Source organism: Prionailurus bengalensis, chromosome D4 (assembly GCF_016509475.1).
Source record: "Prionailurus bengalensis isolate Pbe53 chromosome D4, Fcat_Pben_1.1_paternal_pri, whole genome shotgun sequence".
NCBI lineage: Eukaryota > Metazoa > Chordata > Mammalia > Carnivora > Felidae > Prionailurus > Prionailurus bengalensis.
This window is the reverse complement of record NC_057359.1, coordinates 86,754,545-86,772,972: the sequence shown is the minus strand read 5'-3', so window position 1 is coordinate 86,772,972 and position 18,428 is coordinate 86,754,545. Positions and strand designations below refer to the sequence as shown.

The 18,428-nt window shown below is 49.3% G+C and overlaps 1 protein-coding gene across 6 annotated transcripts in view; it reads right to left on the bottom strand.

The window, feature by feature from the left end:
• SLC25A25 (solute carrier family 25 member 25) overlaps nt 1-18,428 on the bottom strand; it is a 34,946-nt gene that overhangs the window by 6,629 nt on the left and 9,889 nt on the right. The window contains exons 1-5 of one of the 6 annotated variants that reach the window (XM_043565967.1): nt 10,548-11,240; nt 1,416-1,542; nt 1,237-1,324; nt 553-588; nt 179-290 (exon numbers count right to left, since the gene is read on the bottom strand). In XM_043565967.1, the coding sequence (XP_043421902.1) occupies nt 179-290; nt 553-588; nt 1,237-1,324; nt 1,416-1,542; nt 10,548-10,766 (582 nt within the window). In that variant the 5' untranslated portion in view covers nt 10,767-11,240. Of the gene's footprint in view, nt 1-178; nt 291-552; nt 589-1,236; nt 1,325-1,415; nt 1,543-3,959; nt 4,235-10,547; nt 11,241-18,428 lie in introns of those variants that run through there. The other 5 variants (XM_043565970.1, XM_043565966.1, XM_043565969.1 and 2 more) reach the window with 5 other exon arrangements.

The window sequence follows — 18,428 nt, the reverse complement described above, 5'->3', positions numbered from 1 at the left end:
GGCCGGTATGTGGGAACGGAGGGTGCACGTGGAGGGCTCTGGGGGGCCGCCGGCGGCGTGAGCAGGAGGCAAGCCAAAAACCCCGCCCTCACCCCCACGCCGGGGTGGGGGCTGACGCCACACGAGGGGACCCTTGAACGGAAGAGGCGGAAAACGCCTCGGGGGACAAGGGACTCACCGTGGAGTGCTTCCAGTACAGGATGATCTCGGGGATGTTTTCCACGGGATGCAGGAGGTGGTAGTCTCTCCACTCGTTCCAGTCGATGGTCATCGTGCCGTTTTTATCCATGCTGCAAGACACACGCACGGTCGGTTTCCCCCGGTAAACAGGCCCGCGTGCCAGCTGCACATCCCCCCTCCAGGCGAGCCAGGGGCAGGCGCGGGGCCACTGACGAACCCACAGGAGGTGCCTCTGCCCCAGTGAAGAGGCGAGGTGGCTCCACACCCCACTTTGCGCAAAAACGGGAATTATCGTGGCCCACAAGAACCCCGTTCCGATCAGGCACAGAGGTCAAGGAGGGAGGCAGTCACCAGGGTGACACGGATACTTACTAGGTGACAGGGCCCCAGAAGTGGCCCGTTCGTATTCTGACAGACAGACAAAGGAGGATGCAGAGGAGAGAGGAGAAACACAGATAAGTGCTCGGAGCAGACGTTAGTGAAGCAGACACACGCCACGGCACAAACGCCCGGGGAGCGGTACGAGAGGCAGCTGGCCCTGACCAGCCCCTTCCGGCCCCGGGGATCTGGAAAAGGCGCAGGCAGGACGGGAAGCCGCTCCTAACGCAAACCTGCACGACTTCCTGGCAGAGTCACTACGCTAACCCCCCAGGACCAGGCTCCCCTGTGAGCCGTCTCGGGGCAGCACGTCTGAGGACAGGGGGGAGAAAAGTCGGCCTTCTCAGGAAGAAGTCCACCGTAAACAGGCTGCCCGAGCCCCTTCCCCGCCAGGCAGTGCTCGCCTTTCACCCACTTGAAAGGCCCCCAACTAGTCTTTGGTCTTCACGGGCCACCGGTGAGCGGGCACGCTTCCAAGTGATTTGTGACCCTGGCCTGGAACCCGGGGAGCAGCGGCTCTCGGGGAGAGGCTACCTGGGGCTCGCGTCAAACCACCAGAAGCCAAAGTTCAGGGAAACAGGGTCAGTACAGTGAAGGGCACCACAGAGTTGGTCGGACAACGCCTTTCTTTCGTCACACGCTTGTTAAACCAAACGCGGAGGCTGACGAAGCGCTCACCTCTTGAGAATTTTTTCTGCCTGCTGTTCGGAGATCTTGACTCCCAGGTCCCGCAGGGACTGCATGATCTCCTGAGCGTCAATTCGTCCTGCAACAACAACAAAGGCTTCAGCCGGGGGCCGGGCCCCGCGAGAGGCCTGAGACCCGGGGCAGCCACTGGCTCTGGAGGCAACGCTCACCATCATTCTTCTTGTCCAAACTCTTGAACACCAGCCTCAGCTTCTTCTCATGATCTTGCAGATAATGGACAAATTCTTCAAAGTCGAGTTGCCCGTCGAGGTCTTTATCTCCAGCTTGCACGATTTTCTACAAAACAAAAGGAAGGTTTGGTCCATTAGCTCGAGCACTAGCTCTCCCTTGTCCCTCACGGTGCCTCGTCCCCAGGAAACAACTGTGCCAGCCCACGAACAGAACAGAGGTGGCCCCAAGGCCCTGAGATGCTTCCCTCGCTCTACTCCCAGAGCCACCATTCAGACTCCTGGGGGCTGGCCAGAATCCAAGCAAGAGCGCATCCTGCTTCCCTCACAAGCAAAGAGGGAAAAAGTGCACCCAGGAGAAGCCCTTCCGCAAGAGGCTAACAGTGGCGGGCTTGGCACTTTCTCATCCCGAGTGTCCTGAAGACTAACTTGCTGTACCCCAGGGTCAGCTGCGTGGCTCCCCGGCAGCACTGTCCCTGGCACCAGGCCTCAGCCTGCATGCTCTCTGCCCAAATGTGGGGACGGCCCTGGGCACTCCAGATTCCCCCAGCAATGCTGTAGCCTGCTCTTTATCGCTACAAGTGGCACTGGCCCAAGAACAAATGGGTGACCACGGTAAAGGTACGGGGCAGAGCTGGTCCTTGCCAATGCCTGCTTGCCGGAAACACTGCCAGAGAACCCTGGTATGAGCCAAGAGGGGGACTACTCTGGGGCTTGGGCTTAATGGCACCGCCGGCCTCTGATCCCAGGTGACATAACTGACCTCAGCTCCCTCAACGAGGTACCAAAAGGCAGGCCAGCTCTTCTTAGTAGTTTACTGACCCAACAAGGCTTGAAGAGACCCCGTTCCCTAACAGCACTCTGTGCCTGCCCTTAGAGGTGACTCTTGCTCGGCAGCTGCCATTGGTTTGGGATGCCCAGCACCCGGAAATTCTCCCCAGACGAGTGAGCACTTGGCCTGTGCCACAGGACCTGCTAAATGCTTTACTTCCAGTAACCTGCTGAACCCTCTCAAGCAGCTCTAGGAGGCAGGTACTGTCATTTCCCCCATTTTCCAAAAAAAGGAAACAGAAGCTCAGGGAGGTTAAGTAATTTATCCAAGGTCACACAGTTAGGGAAGTGGTGGGCGGGATTCAAGCTGGGCCTCCTGGACTGCAGAGCCACCTCCCTAGAGATCCTGCTGCCGCCCTAAAAGTTAATCTCAAGAAGGTGGGGGACACACATGAGTCACTGCAACCCAGCAACACCCCAAAATCTAGACCGAGAATCCCCTAAGGAAAATGGTTATAATCTTCCCGTGTTGCCCAATTCTCTCAGTGAGAAACACATTCACCATTCACAAACCAATATGGCTTTAAAAGTCTCTGGGCCAACGGGTTAGGAAGTGGATGGACCATTGGGCGAGCTGGTGCCCTCCGACGATTACAATCAGGGTTACTCTCCGAACTAGCTGATGGCTCTTTGCGACCGCTCAGCCACTAAGGGTTGCTAGGAGGAGGCCCGGACAGATACCATGTCACCTAACATGATCCAAAGAACAACTCTGGGGGTGTGGCTGGAATGTGAGACAGATGCTGGTACATATTTTATCTGTTATCTGGAGTTAACTTCCTGCGGACATTTGCGCTCTCAGCCAAGAATGGTACGAATTACATATAGGGTTATCAGTCTAGATTTATGACAAATGGAAATAGACTCTAGGAGGCTTTGGCATCTGGGCTGTTCTGCCACCAACGCAATCCGTGTGCCTTGGTGTGGGGGGGTGCCTTGGGATACAGAAAACCCAAGGTTGTGTTCATGGCAGCTGATTTCAAGATATCTTCAAAGTCACTGGTTCTACCTCAGAACTACTGGGCCTACTTTCTGGCTCCTTCCTAGGATATGCTAATCACCACCCCTTGGCACACCATCCGACCTCCACTGCCATCAGGAGCACTGAAGGGACAGCATGAGATCTAACAGAGAAGTCAGGGTGCCCCTTCAGGAGGCAAGCAACCCCCACAGGCCGCGTAGCAGCCATCTCCCCGTCTTTAAAATGTAACGATTTCTGCTGCCTCCCTGCTCCCAAGGGAACTCTCCCCCTTCCCAGGGCACAGCACCCCCGGCTCCGACCTCTGTAACACGACTTCCAACTCCTGGGCCTCCAACAGGAGCTTCTCTGCCTATCCGTCCCTCCGTTCCCCCAGCTCGGAGAAACAGCCCCACAGCATGTGGGCTGTGCCCCCATCCCCGCCCGCCCCGTACTTCTCCGGAACTGCCCACCCACCCCTCCACCCCCAGCAGGAGAATTCCTTTCCGTCTCCCACAAGTATCTTCCCGGTAATTCCGGCCTTCCTTGGAAGTCACATGAAAGCCAGTCATTCCCGTGACGTGACATAGCCCTTTCCCGGCTGCAGCCGCAAGAACTTGCACATTTCACACATTCTTTCCCCCACGGCGGCGGGGAGACCGGGCAGTTAGCGCACGCGCACTGTCTACCACCACTCGCGCATTCATTCACTCCGCCGGCCGCAAGGCCGCACAGACCTGCTTCCACTGGCGGTAGGTGGAGAACTCCTGGGAGGGGATAAAGACGCTGAGTTTGAAGATGGACTTCAGCTCGGCGGGAAGCCCCTTGGACTCGAAGTACTGGAATTCGGTCTGGGTCTCCCCGATGAGCGGCACGTAGAGGCACAGGCAGAGCATGCTGACGGGGAGCCGGGCGCGCCGCCGCCGCCTGCGAGCCAGGGAATGCTTGCCGGCCGGGCACACACGCACCAGATCTGCCGGGGCGCAGCTGTCATTGGCTGCTCAGGCCCTGCCCTTTTACTTAATTGAGAAAAGCCTGCCCACAGGAAGCCCTGCCCACAGCCAATGAGCACCGGCCCCCGCGAGGAGGCGGCGATTGCTCAAGCGGAGGCGTGTAAAGATCAGGACTGACGTCACCTGCGCCCCGACTTAACTCTTCGCCAGCGGGCCGCGAGAGCTGTCGGTCGCAGCGAACCTTCACCCTGCGCTGCCAAGCCCGCCAGATGAACAAACAGCCTTCAGCATGTTTTTCCACAAGGTCCCCAAACGCGTCACACAATACAATGGTTTTCTCCCCTTTAGTAAATCATTCCCGACAGAAAAAGAAGCGGGTGTACAGACTGGGTCGATGCTAACTGGAAATGGGTCTAGTTCAGCTGTGAGGATAGCAGTTGGCAGGAGCTGCCCGAGAGCCGGGTGCGCAGCCATCCTGGAAGCGGCCCCATCGCGGGCTCGCTCATCCGCAAGGGGGCTGCCCCTGGGCAGGCTTGTGCCCTGGACTCAGACTGCCTTAGTCGCGCCACCTTCCAGCTGGCTCCAGTGACCTTTTCCAGGCCACTCTGCAATGGGAGCACCTCAGAACCAACCCATTCCCCTGCAGGCTTCCTCCTGGGGGTCCTACAAGCACCGGGGAGCGGACATGATGGGGGCAGAGGGGGTCCCCGCTAAAGATCGTTGTGCTGAGGGACTTCCCAGGAGCATCAACCTGGGGTCAGCCAGCCCCTCACTGAAGACTCCAGATGGCCTTCAGGGCCCACCCTCAGAATACTTCAAAGTTCGGATAGTCCTAGCTTTCTGGCCTAGCTCTGTCCTATTCGAGAGGGAAGTTTTAATTTTTAAATTAATTAAAATGAAATTTAAAAAAAATTCAGTTCCTCAGTTGTGTGACCACATTTCAAGTACTCCACAGCCACGTGGACTCACTGAGCATTTCCATCCCACAGAAAGTTCTGTTGGGCACACAGCTCCAGAAGATCCCTTTTAGGCGAGGATAAGGGGAAAATCTCAGGTCCTGGAAAGTCAGGTTTGGGTCATCAGTTAAGGGCGGTCCATCCTCTGGAGGCCGGCCTACCACCTCCACATCATCCCCTTCCCCAAGGAGAAGTGTCAGAGACTCGTGCTGCGGAGGCAGACCACATCACAGAGATGTTCCTTCTATAGTGCGCCATTTCCTAATATAGACTAAATCTCACTACCAGGATGGATAAAAATGGATGGTTATTATTTGGAAATCACAAAAGTAAAAGGAATTTATCAACTCACTAGAAAGCTTTTTGTTAAGAACTAGAAAAAAGAATTTTAAGATAAGATGGGGTGCCTGGCTGGCTCAGTCAGAAGAGCATGTGACTCTTGGTCCCAGGGTCATGAGTTTGAGCCCCACGATGGGTGTAGAGATTAAATAAATAAGGCTTAAGAAAAAATAAGATGTTAATGCTTACATGTAGCATTATGAAACATTTTAATAACTTATATGACATCTCAGCCCCTCTAAGAGAGACCTGATGATGAGTCTGTAATGACAGGTCTTGGACTACACCGGAGAGGATCTGATGAGGACTCCAGAGGCAGCTTGGATTATCCAGAAGATTTCTGTTCAGCCTCCACCTAAATCCATGGCACTCAGCTACCTCTAGAACTGCGCCATCTAGAATTTCTGGTTTGGGCTATTTTCACATACAACTTATCTCTGCTACTGGGGTCCCTGAAGGCAGACTATTGTTTTGAACCTTTGCACCTCGACTTGGTCACGGAGGGTGCTGATATAAATGGCATGATCACTCGTGATGAAGACCGCAAGTGTGTTTTTCTGAGTGTCTGCAAACACAGTCGTTGGGGTATTTCATCCACCTCAACAAGGTCGTGTATTATTATTTTTATTTTAAAGGAGGCTCACACTTACAGGGGTGCCTGGCCGGCTCAGTTAGTAGGGCATGTGACTCTTAATCTCAGGGTTGTGGGTTTGAGTGCCGTGTTGGGTATAGAGATTACTTAAAAACAAAAACTAAAAAAATAATAATAATAAAGGAGATTCACATTTATAAATACAGGAGCTAAATTTTGAAATGCTGATCTTCCTTTGTTAACTTATTCGTGTTCGCCTCTGAAATAAAAATAAGTTACAGACATATGTTGAAATATCTCATTTCTTGATGACTGCAGTCATTCCAATATGGCTTTTTTTTTTTTTTTTTTTTTTGAGAGGGCACACGAGCAGGGGAGAGGGGCAGAAGGAGAGAGAGAGAATCTTAAGCAGGTTCTATGCTCAGCACAGAGCCCGACAAGGGGCTCAACCCTATGACCCCGGGATCACGAGCTGAGCCAAGATCAAGAGGTGGGACGCTCAACCAACGGAGCCACCCAAGCGCCCCTCGTATGGCAAATATTTTGGTTGAAAAAATAAGTTGTTCAACTTGGGAGATGTTCATTTTCTAACAAGTAAATATAACTGTACTACGGAATTTTTCTTTGTGTACTATCGAGTTTCATCACGTATTTACAGAACATGCGAAAATGTTCAAAAACAATACCAAATAAAAGGAAACCCATATTCTATATTTTAGGGAAAAACTGATTAAAGCATTACCAGATAACAGCAACTGTTTTCTAGGGAAAAAACAACAACAGGACGAAATCTCCTTGGTTATAACAGAGCTTGTTACTCCACAGCCCAATGGTATCATGGGGGTCAAGAAATGTTCTCTGAAAAGCTCTGCATGTGCTTATCAAAATGTTATTTTCCAATGCTAACGTTAATTCTATTCCAACGCTGATTTTAAAAAAGGGTTCCAACGTATTTTTATTGTGCAACTGTGAAGGAGTCCAACGGAATGTTTTCATTAGACAAACTGGAATTGGGTGTTTGCTTACTTATTTAGACCAGCCCTCCTCTTGAGTCCCACAGGTCAGGCAGAATTCCACTGTCGCACAGAAACTGGAAATCCCACCCAAGTGAGCCAATCTCGAAGCACCTGGGATGCAAGGTTAAGTGCTCTACCCCTGGGGTTACAGACGGCGGGGCCCAGAGGGGCTCTGGGGTCACCCCCTTAATCTCTGAGATGAGCAAACAGACCTGGAGAGGCGCCCTGGTTCGCCCGGGGCCCAGAGCCTGTTGGCGGTAGGGCTGGGCCTCACCCAGGACCCAGCTCTCGTTACATCCACGGAAAACAGCGCCCAAACCTGACGCTGCCAGGAAGAGATTTTAGAACTCAGTTTCCAAAGAAAGCCTGTACGCCTGACATGGAGAATTACAGTACGCAATGCTTCATACTGGAAGGTGGCAGGTGTGTGGGAAAGGTGTGTGACCTGAGCGAGTTCAGGCTCAGGCTTAGCTTTAAAAAAAAAAAAAAAAAAAAAAAGCAAACCCAAAACCGATCTGTGTGAAAGCTTCTGAACGCATACCAGGGAAATACAAATACGGAAGACTGAAAGCAGGGCTCGTGTTCCGATCCTCCTGAGTCACACCGGCTCACGGCGTCACGTGCCATCCCTCTCCCCGTCCTGCCATCTACCATTCTTTGCTCTTTGGACTTATTTGAGTTTTGTGGCCCAGATCTACTTTTGCGGGCCTCTTCTGATGTCCGTTCCTGTAACAAGCGGCATGCAAAGCCAATGACAGCAACTCTGGATCCCTTAGGATCTAGCAGTCTCGGGTTCCATTTCATCTGTAAAGTAGAAGTTCCTCTCCCCAGCATCCTGTTCTCCTGGAGTCTGCCAAGGCCACTAGAGGCTGTCTGTCCCTGTTCTACTGCTCTGGTTCATGCCCCCAGAACAGGTGCTTCCGTAAGCGCTGAATACCGTGAGTCGGAGAAGAGCAGGGCAGGTAGAGTGCCTCTGGGAGTGGAGCATTAGGTCACACAGTATCTCTCCCTCTTCTGCAATGACTCAGACCTGGCCAAAAATATTAATGTGCAAAGGAGCCCCGCCAGCATCCAGCCTGCTCTAGCCCCACCCACCCGTAAGGTTCTCCAACCTCATTTGCCGCTGTGGCTGGGAGTGTCATTTGACGATCAGGTTGCCATGACAGCCCGGCGTAGCCGGGTTTCCAATGAAACCTGCCTGCACTTGGCAATTAGACACACAATGGGCAAAATTCTCTGAGCTTCTGAGGAGCCGGCCCCTCAGGATTTGCGAGCTTGAATGGCCCTGAGGGCGCCTCTCTCGGGCCGCACTAAATGGCTTTCTTCTCCAACTGCAGATTAACTGTTAAGACAAAGATAAAGGGGCAAACTGGAACAGCTCCTAGAAGAAAAGCCTGCAGGAACCTGACTCCCTAGCAGACAGGGGGAAGTGACAGCACAACAAAGTAGTGGAAACTGAGAAGCTGAGGTCCCATCGGCCAAGCATCGCGAGCCCCAAACCCCACCTTCAGGAGTCGCTGCACTGGCCAAGGACACACGCTCCAGAAACACTATTCTGTCCGTTTATCTGCAGAAATGCTCCTGCTATTCCCAGTTCTCAGTTTACCTGCTTCTCCAGAGTCCACACTGCCCAGATGTGCTTGCTTTCTTGCTTCACACCAAACTGGCTGCTCTGTCTCCCCCCTGGGGCTGCCCCCACCCCCAGCCAGCTGATCTGTCTCCCTCTTGGAGAAAGGGAAAGGTGTGGGTCTCTGGCTGGGCCCCGTGACCCCACCCCCTGGCCCCACTGGCAGGCCAGGAATTAAGCTGTTCAGAACAGAAAGTCCTGACATGAGGCCACCCAGGGGCAGGGCTGGCAATAGGTGCCAGGATGAGTTTGGGAAATGGAGCAGTTAATTATTAAAGTCCAAAGTAGGTGAATTTAAAAGGGAGCCAGCCAGTCTCTTAATCCCTTGGCCATCAGGCAAGCAGGTCTGTCGATTTAAAAAAAAAAAAAAAAAAAAAAAGGTTTGGGGCGCCTGGGTGGCTCAGCCGGTTGAGCGTCTGACTTCAGCTGAGGGCATGATCTCACAGCTCCTGAGTTCGAGCCCCGCATGGGGCTCTGTGCTGACAGCTCGGAGCCTGGAGCCTGCTTCGGATTCTGTGTCTCCCTCTCTCTCTGCCCCTAACCCACTGGCATTCTGTCTCTGTCTCTCTCAAAAACAAATAAACGTTAAAAAAACAAAAAAGGTTCTCACAAAGGAGAGCGCCACTGCCATTTCTGAGCTCGTCCAGGATGACAGAAAGGTAGAAAGAGACGGGGCTCAAAGCACGCCGCAGGCGGAACACGGATTCTGAGGCCCCTGCCCACCAGGACTAGCCCGTGGCCTACAGAGGCTTCTGCTCAAAGCTTGCACCTAAATGCCAGCAGGAGCTGTCGTCCCTCCCACTTGGCAGAGAAAAACCCAACATTTAATTCTCTGATACAGCAGTTCAATTCAAACAACATTTTGGGGGAATCTACAATGTGCCAGACACAGGGCAGAATCTCCTTCTCTCTTCTGGTTGATTTTTATCCTGAGAAAGGAGAACAGATTCAAAACAACCACAACTCAGGAGGTCAGCAAGGCTGCTCCTAACGCAGGCAGGAGAAATCCCAGGCAAGCCGCACTTTCCATTCTAATCCCAAGAATGCACCTTGGTCCTGTTAAAACTGCTTTCTTCAGGGAAAGCGAGGCCAAGTACAAGGCAAAGTTCCATACAGATTTCGAGGTGAAATCTCACCTCTACCCCTCTGGAACTGTTGAATCCTGGGTAAATTATTCAGCCTTTCTGCATCTCCGTTTCCTCATCCATGAAATGGGGGTGCTACAACTTACCTTGGCTCTTGTGAACATGAGGCGAGGTGACCCACACTCACAGCACCAGATGAACAGATGGCCCTGGGAGACCCGCAGACCCGCGAGGGGACCGGCCTCTGCACCTTGGGACTCCAGCCTCTCCTGACTCCTCCTTCTCTTCCCTTCCTTACAGACCCAAAGGTCTGACCTTAGGGATGCAGGACAGGCTTGCCCTCCCCAGCTCCAAGCAGTCTGATTCAACTTTAAAGGTCCTCCCTGCATTGTTCAGACAAGCTAAGACACAAGACATAGCGTGATCGTTTGTGTGATCGTTTGTCTCTTCCTTTCAAACGGCTTTCTGGGACCAAAATGACAAATCCTAAGGTAAATCCTCTATGGCCTTCAACCTTCCTTCCCCAAATGGCCACACTGAGCCGGTCATGATAGGGTGATAAAGCTTTTACCGTGGCCACAGGAAGATTCTAGACTGGAGACTTGGGTTTCTTCATTGTCTAACACTTCTCCCCAGGCCCCAATACCAAAGTGATTGATTTCTAAGTCCTCTCTTCCTCCCCACACTCCAGTTTTCTCCAGGGAACCGATCCTAGAACAGCCCCTAAAGTAGGAGGTCCTCTTGAGGTTGCCATTACCTTAGGAAATTGCTCTGCAGGTCCGACCACCAGCAAAATGGTGGGTCTCTTTTCCGTGGCCTCAGCCCTTCCGTCCTGTTTCCCCAAAAAGCTTGACATCTGGTCTCCCCGAGCTGGAGCTGGGGTGCCTCTGACTTCATTATCGTTCCCCTCTCTGGAGCCTTGGCACCCAGCCCTAGGGAGAAAGCTGGACAGAAAAGGCCACAGCATCTGCAACATCACGGCTTCCTCCCAGTGTCGCCGGCGGTTGACTGTTCCACTTGTGAGCAGGGATGTGACCACAATACCAAAGATCTCTGGCTACGCGGCTGCTCGGAAGACTAGCCTGGGGGGGCTGTGAGGCTGAAAGCTCGGCATGCAGTGGCTGTTTCCTGCTTTTTCAAATTTCCTAGCACTGCTGTCCTGCCTGGCCTGAGAAGGGGCTCCCTCTAGGAAGAGCCCTGCCGCCGAGCTGCTGGCGTTGAGAGAGAGCAAGCAGACGGAGCTACTTCAATAAAAACTCACTCTTGCAGATGGATGGTGATCGAATGTTTGGCTTTTTTCAAAAAGCTAAAAGCAATAGCCCAACAGATCTCTCCTGGAGGCAGAAGCAACTCGGAGATCCCAATTATTCAGCAGTCCTCGCTCAACTAATGATCATCACACGAGCCAGGACCCGGACCCGAGCACCCCGTCTGCGTCTGCAATCTCACTGCAGCAGGGCGCGGCCAATCACCTCTGCCGACACTACCGAGTTCATTATCCCAACCAGCAACGGCCCTCCAATCACAGACGGCCGATTCCCTGCATGCGGCCGGCAGTTCTGCAGGGAGGTGCTGATGGCAACCGCCAGATGAGCCTCCCATCTCCCAGGACCCTCCCGGTGCTGCACCCCCCCCCCCCCCCCCGCGGGAGCCCAACTTCCTCCTCTCCGCCTGCTTGTTTCCGGGATGACTTTCACCATCAAGGTTAACACGATCAATACACCTTGGCAACACCTCCTGACACATCTAGCAACGCTCTTCGTTGCCCCATTAGCCCGTTCTCTCTAACTGCCGAGCACAACGCACGCCATACCGGCTACTCACTCTCCCATGTCTTCCTCTACACCACGAGCTGCTTAAGGACGGGGGCCAAGTCACACATCTTTCTCCCTCTAGTACCCAGAACCAGGCACAGATGAAGTCTGTAGACTGGAGGGAGTGGATGATCATGAATAAAAGTGAAGTTACATTTGTTTAAATGTTTCTCAATTTACTAGCCAACATAAGCAGTGATCAGTCCCCCCCTCCACCCCTGCAAAGCGACGCTTTGATAATGGTGTTCACAACCATTCTTTTAAAAACACAAGTGTGAGAAAATTTTCATGAACTGTGTTGGGGACAGTGTACGGAAACACGCACCCTTACACGCTGCCGTGAGCGTGTAAATCGGTACAACCTCTCCCACGAGGAAGTTAGTCATGGCTTCCAACATGTCAAAAGCACAAATCCTTTGATACAACAATTCTGCTTTAAGGGGCGCCTGGGTGGCTCAGTCGGTTGAGCGGCCGACTTCGGCTCAGGTCATGATCTCACGGTCTGTGAGTTCGAGTGCCGCGTCGGGCTCTGTGCTGGCAGCGCAGAGCCTGGAGCCTGTTTCGGATTCTGTGTCTCCCTCTCTTTGACCCTCCCCCATTCATGCTCTGTCTCTCTGTCTCAAAAATAAATAAACGTTAAAAAAAAAATTTAAAACAATTCCGCTTTTAGCGATTTATCCTGTGGATACATTTGCACCTACAGGAAATCACATACCCATATATGATATATGTGTGATACATATACATGTAAGGATAAAATATGAGGATATACATATTTTTTGCAGCTGTGTTTATAATAGTGCAAGTTTGGAAACAACTTCCAGGTCCTTGACAAGAGGAGCAGGTACATAAGATTCAGGCACACCCACACCTATCCAACTGTTATTAAGACATTTCTACCTACTGTTATGGAATGGCTTGAACATATCTTTTTAAATGAGAAAAGCAAGGTGCAGAAGAAAGGGGGTAATACGCTGCCATTGATTTCTCAGTGTGTATATGTGACAAATTATCTCTGGAAAGACACATTAAAAATTAAAGAGGGGTGCTCTTTTTAAATATTAATAAATATTAATAAAAATTAAATGCGTGTTCTCTCAAAAACGAATAAACATTAAAAAAAATTGAAGTATGGTCTGGGGTACTTGCGGGCTCGAGAGGAGAAAGGCAGGCGGTTTATTTTCACTAAATATCCTTAGAGCTTGTGAAACTGAATCATGTGCATGTTATGACCACACACGCATGCATATGTACGTAACTACAATTGTTTAAAAAGAAAACACGAGAAGCGAAAGCAAGATGGCCAAGCTTGCTCTGAAAGCTGAGGGGCCTGCATCAGTTGCCTTCTCACTGGAAACACAGACCAACCTTATTTTGAAGCAGTTTTGTGTGTTGACTAGATGTATAGTCTTTGGAGCCAGACCCTACATGTGAATCCAGGCCACCCCTTACTAGTCACGTGAATAATGTTGGTCAAGCTACCTTAGCTCTCTGTGCTTTAATATCTGTGCAAAATGGAGATGGTAAAAGAACTGTATTATTACTTCACAGAATTTGTTAACCATGAAATTAGATAATTAGCTCTCGGGACATCTGGGTGGCTCAGTCGGTTAAGCGTCTGACTCGATTTCAGCCCAGGCTATGATCTCAAGGTTCGTGAGATTGAGCCCTGCATCCAGCTCTGTGCTGAGTGCATATCCTGCTTGGGATTCTCTCTCTTCCTTTCTCTCTGCCCCTCCCCTGCTCACGTGCTCTCCCTCTGTCAAAACAAGTAAATAAACATTTAAAAAATGTATCTATAAAGCATGTATAAACAGTACATGCTATTTTATTTTTTAAAAGATATTATTTTTAAGTAATCTCTACACCTACTGTGGGGCTCGAACTCACAACCTCGAGATCAAGAGTTGTGCACTCCACTGCGTAAGCCAGCCAGGCGCCCTCACACTAGCTATTTTATTGACAGAAAGTGATTGCGAGTTCATGAAATTAATAGTTTTAATACTGAAGAAGAATCAGTCCAGAGCCCCAAACCCTCAACAAATTAGTAATCCTTTAATGAAGATGAATCCTGTTTTTAGGCACAAGGGGTCTGTCGAATTGGACATAGCAGTGTTTTGGGCCCCCATGTGCAAACACAAGAGAAATCGCTTATGTAATAGATTACTGGCGTTTCATTTTATGGGCTCTTCCGTCCCACAGAACTGAGCAAAAACTCTAGGGCTTTCCAGCCCAGATGGAATTAACAGGGACTGATTCATCTTTCTGCCAACAGGCAACGAGACAGTGACTCCTGAGAGATCCACACAAATGAGGCAAGCCCTACAACCTGCCCCAGCTTCATGGCTGGAGTTACCAGGCTGTGATGCAGGGAGAAGGCACCCAGGTAGAGCCCAGCAATCTCCCCATGCTGAAGGCAAGCAGCTGGGGGGCCAGGAAGGTCAGGGCAGCTACAGCAGGACCAAGGACCGGGGAGGAAGGAACTGCACAGACAGTGAGCTCTGGGGAGCTGCTGAGGGCCCTCCTAGAGTCATGCAGCCTGCCTGTGAGGACACTGCCTGAGGGTGGGAAAAGAACCATCCAAAGGCATCCTGTTCCCACAGGACAGAATAGAAAACCTCACAATATAGGGAGGTTTGGGAAGGGAGTCCCAGAATGAAGCTCAAAAATATTCACAGTAATATGAGACTATCCAGCACCTAGTAAAATAAAATCCAATGAAAAATTAACAGGAATGCAAAGAAACAGGAAAAAATGACCCATATGGAGGATTGAAATCAATCAGTTGAAAGTGACTCAGAAATGACATGCATGATAGAACCAGTACACAAGAATACTCATAGGGGCTGGGTGGCTCAGTCGGTTGCGTGTCCAGCTTCGTCTGGGGTCATGATCTTGTGGTCTGTGAGTTCAAGGCTGGCGTCAGGCTCTGTGCTAATAGCTCAGAGCCTGGAGCCTGCTTCGGATTCTGTGTCTCCCTCTCTCTCTGCCCCTCCCCTACTCATGCTCTGTCTCTCTCTCAAAATTAAATAAACATTTTAAAAAAAGGAAAAAGAAAAGAAAAAAGAAAAACACACTGGATGGTTTTAGCAGCAGATTAGACAATGCAAAATAAAAGAATAAATGAGCTTGAAGACACAGCAATCGAAACTTTCCAAAACGAAAGAGAGGCAAAAGGCAAAACCAAAAATGAACAGAGTAGCAGCGAGCTGTGGGACAACCGCTAACAGGTTAATATGAACCGGAGTTCACGAAGGCAGGGACAGAAAAAACATTTAAAGAAATAATGGCTACATTTTCCCCAAATTCATTGAAAACTACAAATCCACAGATCGAAGAAACTCAACAAACCCCACGGATAAGAAATATAAAACAAACAAACAAACTACATTCAGGCACACCAAATTAAATTTCTGAAAACCAGTGATAAAGAGGAATATCTTAAAAGCAGATACAGAAAAAAAGATCCAATACATACAGAGGAACAAAGATAAGAATATCTGGGGACTTTCCCATCAGAAACTGTTAACCCAAAAAAAACACCGACTGAAAGGAAGGCAAAATAAAAACTTTTCAGACTTATGAAAGCTGAAAGATTTTCTCACCAGCAGATTTGCGTTACAAGAAATATTAAAGGAGTCCTTTAGGTAGAAGGAAGATCTAGATTTACGCAAAGGAATGAAGAAGACCAAAATAGTAATTGTATAGGTAAATATAAAGGACTTTGTTCTTATTATTTAAATCTCTGTAAAAGATAAATTTAAAGCAAAAACAAAACAATGTATCGCAGGCTGATGACATATGTAGAGGTAAAAATATATGAGAACAACAGCCCAAAAGCTAGGAGAATAGAAATAAAAGTATGGTTGGCCCTTGAACAATGCAGAAGGTTGGGGCTCCAACTCTGAGCAGTTAAAGATCCACTTTTGGGGTGCCTGGGTGGCTCAGTCGGTTAAGTATTCGACTTCAGCTCAGGTCATGATCTCGCAGTTCATGATTTCAAGTCTGGGGTCCAGTTCTGTGCTGGCAGTGTGGAGCCTGCAGATTCTCTCTCTCTGACCCTCCGCACCCTCTCTCAAAATAAATAAATAAACTTAAAAGAAAAATCCACTTTTAGGGCACCGGGGTGGCTCAGTCGGTTAGGCAACCGACTCTTGATTTCGGCTCAGGTCTTGATCTCATGGTTTGTGAGTTCGAGTCCCACATCTGGCTCTGTGCTGACAGTGCAGAGAGCCTGCTTGAGATTCTCTCTCTCCCTCCCCTTCTCTCTCTGCCCCTCCCATACTCTCTCTCTCGAAATAAGTACAGTAAATTTTTCAAAACTCCACTTTCGATTCCCTAAAAACACAGTAAGTCTACTGTTGACCAAAAGCCTTACCGGTAACATCAACAGTTGATTAACACGTATTTTGTATACGTATTATATACTGTAGTGTTAATAAAGCCAGCAAAAGCAAATGTATTAAGAAAATCATAAGGAAGAGAAAATATATTTACAGTACTGTACTGTATTTATTTTTTAAAAATTCATGTTGTTCAAGGGTCAGCTGTATACTAAGATTCCCCCCCACCCCTTGTAAGGTCATTTATTTATTTCGAGAGAGAAAGAGAGAGGAAGCACGGGCCCAAGCGGGGGTGGGGCAGAGAGAGAGGGAGAGAGAATCCCAAGCAGGCTCCATGCTGTTAGCACTGAGCGCAGCGTGGGGCTCCATCTCACGGACAGGGAGATCATGATCTGAGCTGAAATCAAGAACTGGATGCTTAACCGACTGAGCCACCCAGGCCCCAAAGATTCTTAAAGTATTTAAAGAATTTTTTGTCACGTTTATTTATTTCTGAGAGAGAGAGACAGACAGACAGACAGAATGGGAGTGGCAGAGGGGCAGAGAGAGAGGGAGACACAGAATCCGAAGCAGGCTCCAGGCTCTGAGCTGTCAGCACAGAGCCTGACGCGGGGCTCGAACTCACGAACCGTGAGATCATGACCTGAGCTGAAGTCCGGTGGGTAACCTACTGAACCACCCAGGTGCCCCTCTTCAACTATTTAATATAATATCAGTTAAGTTAGGCTGTGGTAGGTTAAAAATGTATGTATATTATAATCCCTAAAGCTACCATTAGAAAGAGAGTTACAGCTAGTAAGGCAACAAAAGAGACCAAATGGAATCATAAATAATACTCAACTGACCCAAAAGAAGGCAGAAAGAAAGAGAGGAGTAGATGGCACACATAGAAAACAAATAGCAAATAAAAAGGTGGTAGATTCAGGGGCACGTGGGTGGCTCAGTCGGTTGAGCGTCCGACTTCGGCTCAGGTCATGATCTCGCGGTCGGTGAGTTCGAGCCCCGCATCGGGCTCTGTGCTGACAGCTCGGAGCCTGGAGCCTGCTTCGGATTCTGTGTCTCCCTCTCTCTCTTCCCCACCCCCACTCTCACTTTGTCTCACTCTGTCTCTCAAAAATAAATAAATGTAAAAAAAAAAAATTTTTTTTAAAAAGGTGGTAGATTCAAACCCAATCATATCAATAACAACAGTAGATACGAGTGGTTTAAACATCCCAGTTAAAAGGTAGAGATGGTCAGTTGAGATTAAAAAAGCAAGATCTAGCTATACGTTGCCTACAAGAAACATTTTTTAAATATAGAGATACGGGGCGCCTGGGTGGCTCAGTCAGTTAAGCGTCAGACTTTGGTCCAGGTCATGATCTCACAGTTCATGAGTTCGAACCCCGTTATCAGGCTCTGTGCTGACAGCTCGGAACCTGGAGCCTGCTTCACATTCTGTCTCCCTCTCTCTCTGCCTCTCCCCCACTCGTGCTCTGTCTCTCTTTCTCTCTCAAAAATAAATAAACGTTAAAAAAATAAAAACATATATATAGAGACATAAAAATAGGTTAAGAATAAAAGAATGGACAAAGATATACTGTACCATGTTCATATTAATCCAAAGAAAACTGGAATGGCTACATTACATTAGACAAAGTAGATTTCAGAGCAAAGGATGTTATGGTGGGCATTTCATAATAACAAAAGGGTCAATGCATCAAGAGGACATAAGAAGCCTAAATGTTTCTGAATCACATTGTAGAGCCTCAAAATACATGAAGCAAAACCAACAAAAGCGTAAGGAAAAGGAGACAAATGCACCATCATAATCAGAGATCTTAACACCATTCTTTCAGTAACTGGTAGAACAAGTAGACAGAAAATCAGCAAGGGCACAGAAGGCCTGGTTGGGCAACATTATGAACCACCTTGACCTAACTGGCATTTATAAAACACTCTACCCATCAAGACTGGAATACACATTCTTTCAAAGTATCCACAGAACAGATTCTGGCTCACAAAACAAGTCTCACTAGATTTAAAAGGGTTCAGCACGGGGCGCCTGGGTGGCACAGTCGGTTAAGCGCCCGACTTCAGCCAGGTCAAGATCTCACGGTCCGTGAGTTCGAGCCCCGCGTCGGGCTCTGGGCTGATGGCTCAGAGCCTGGAGCCTGTTTCCGATTCTGTGTCTCCCTCTCTCTCTGTCCCTCCCCCGTTCATGCTCTGTCTCTCTCTGTCCCAAAAATAAATAAATGTTGAAAAAAATAAAATGAAATAAAATAAAAGGGTTCAGCTTGTACCAAATATGTTTTTTGACCATAGTGGAATCAAATTAGAAATCAATGGCAGAAAGATACCTGGAAAATACCTAAATATTTGGAAACAACGTAACACAACTCTAAATAATCCATGCGTCAAAGCAGAGCTCAAAAGAGAAATGAGAAAGTATTGGGGCACCTGGGTGGCTCAGTCGATTAGGTGTCTGACTCTTGATTTTGA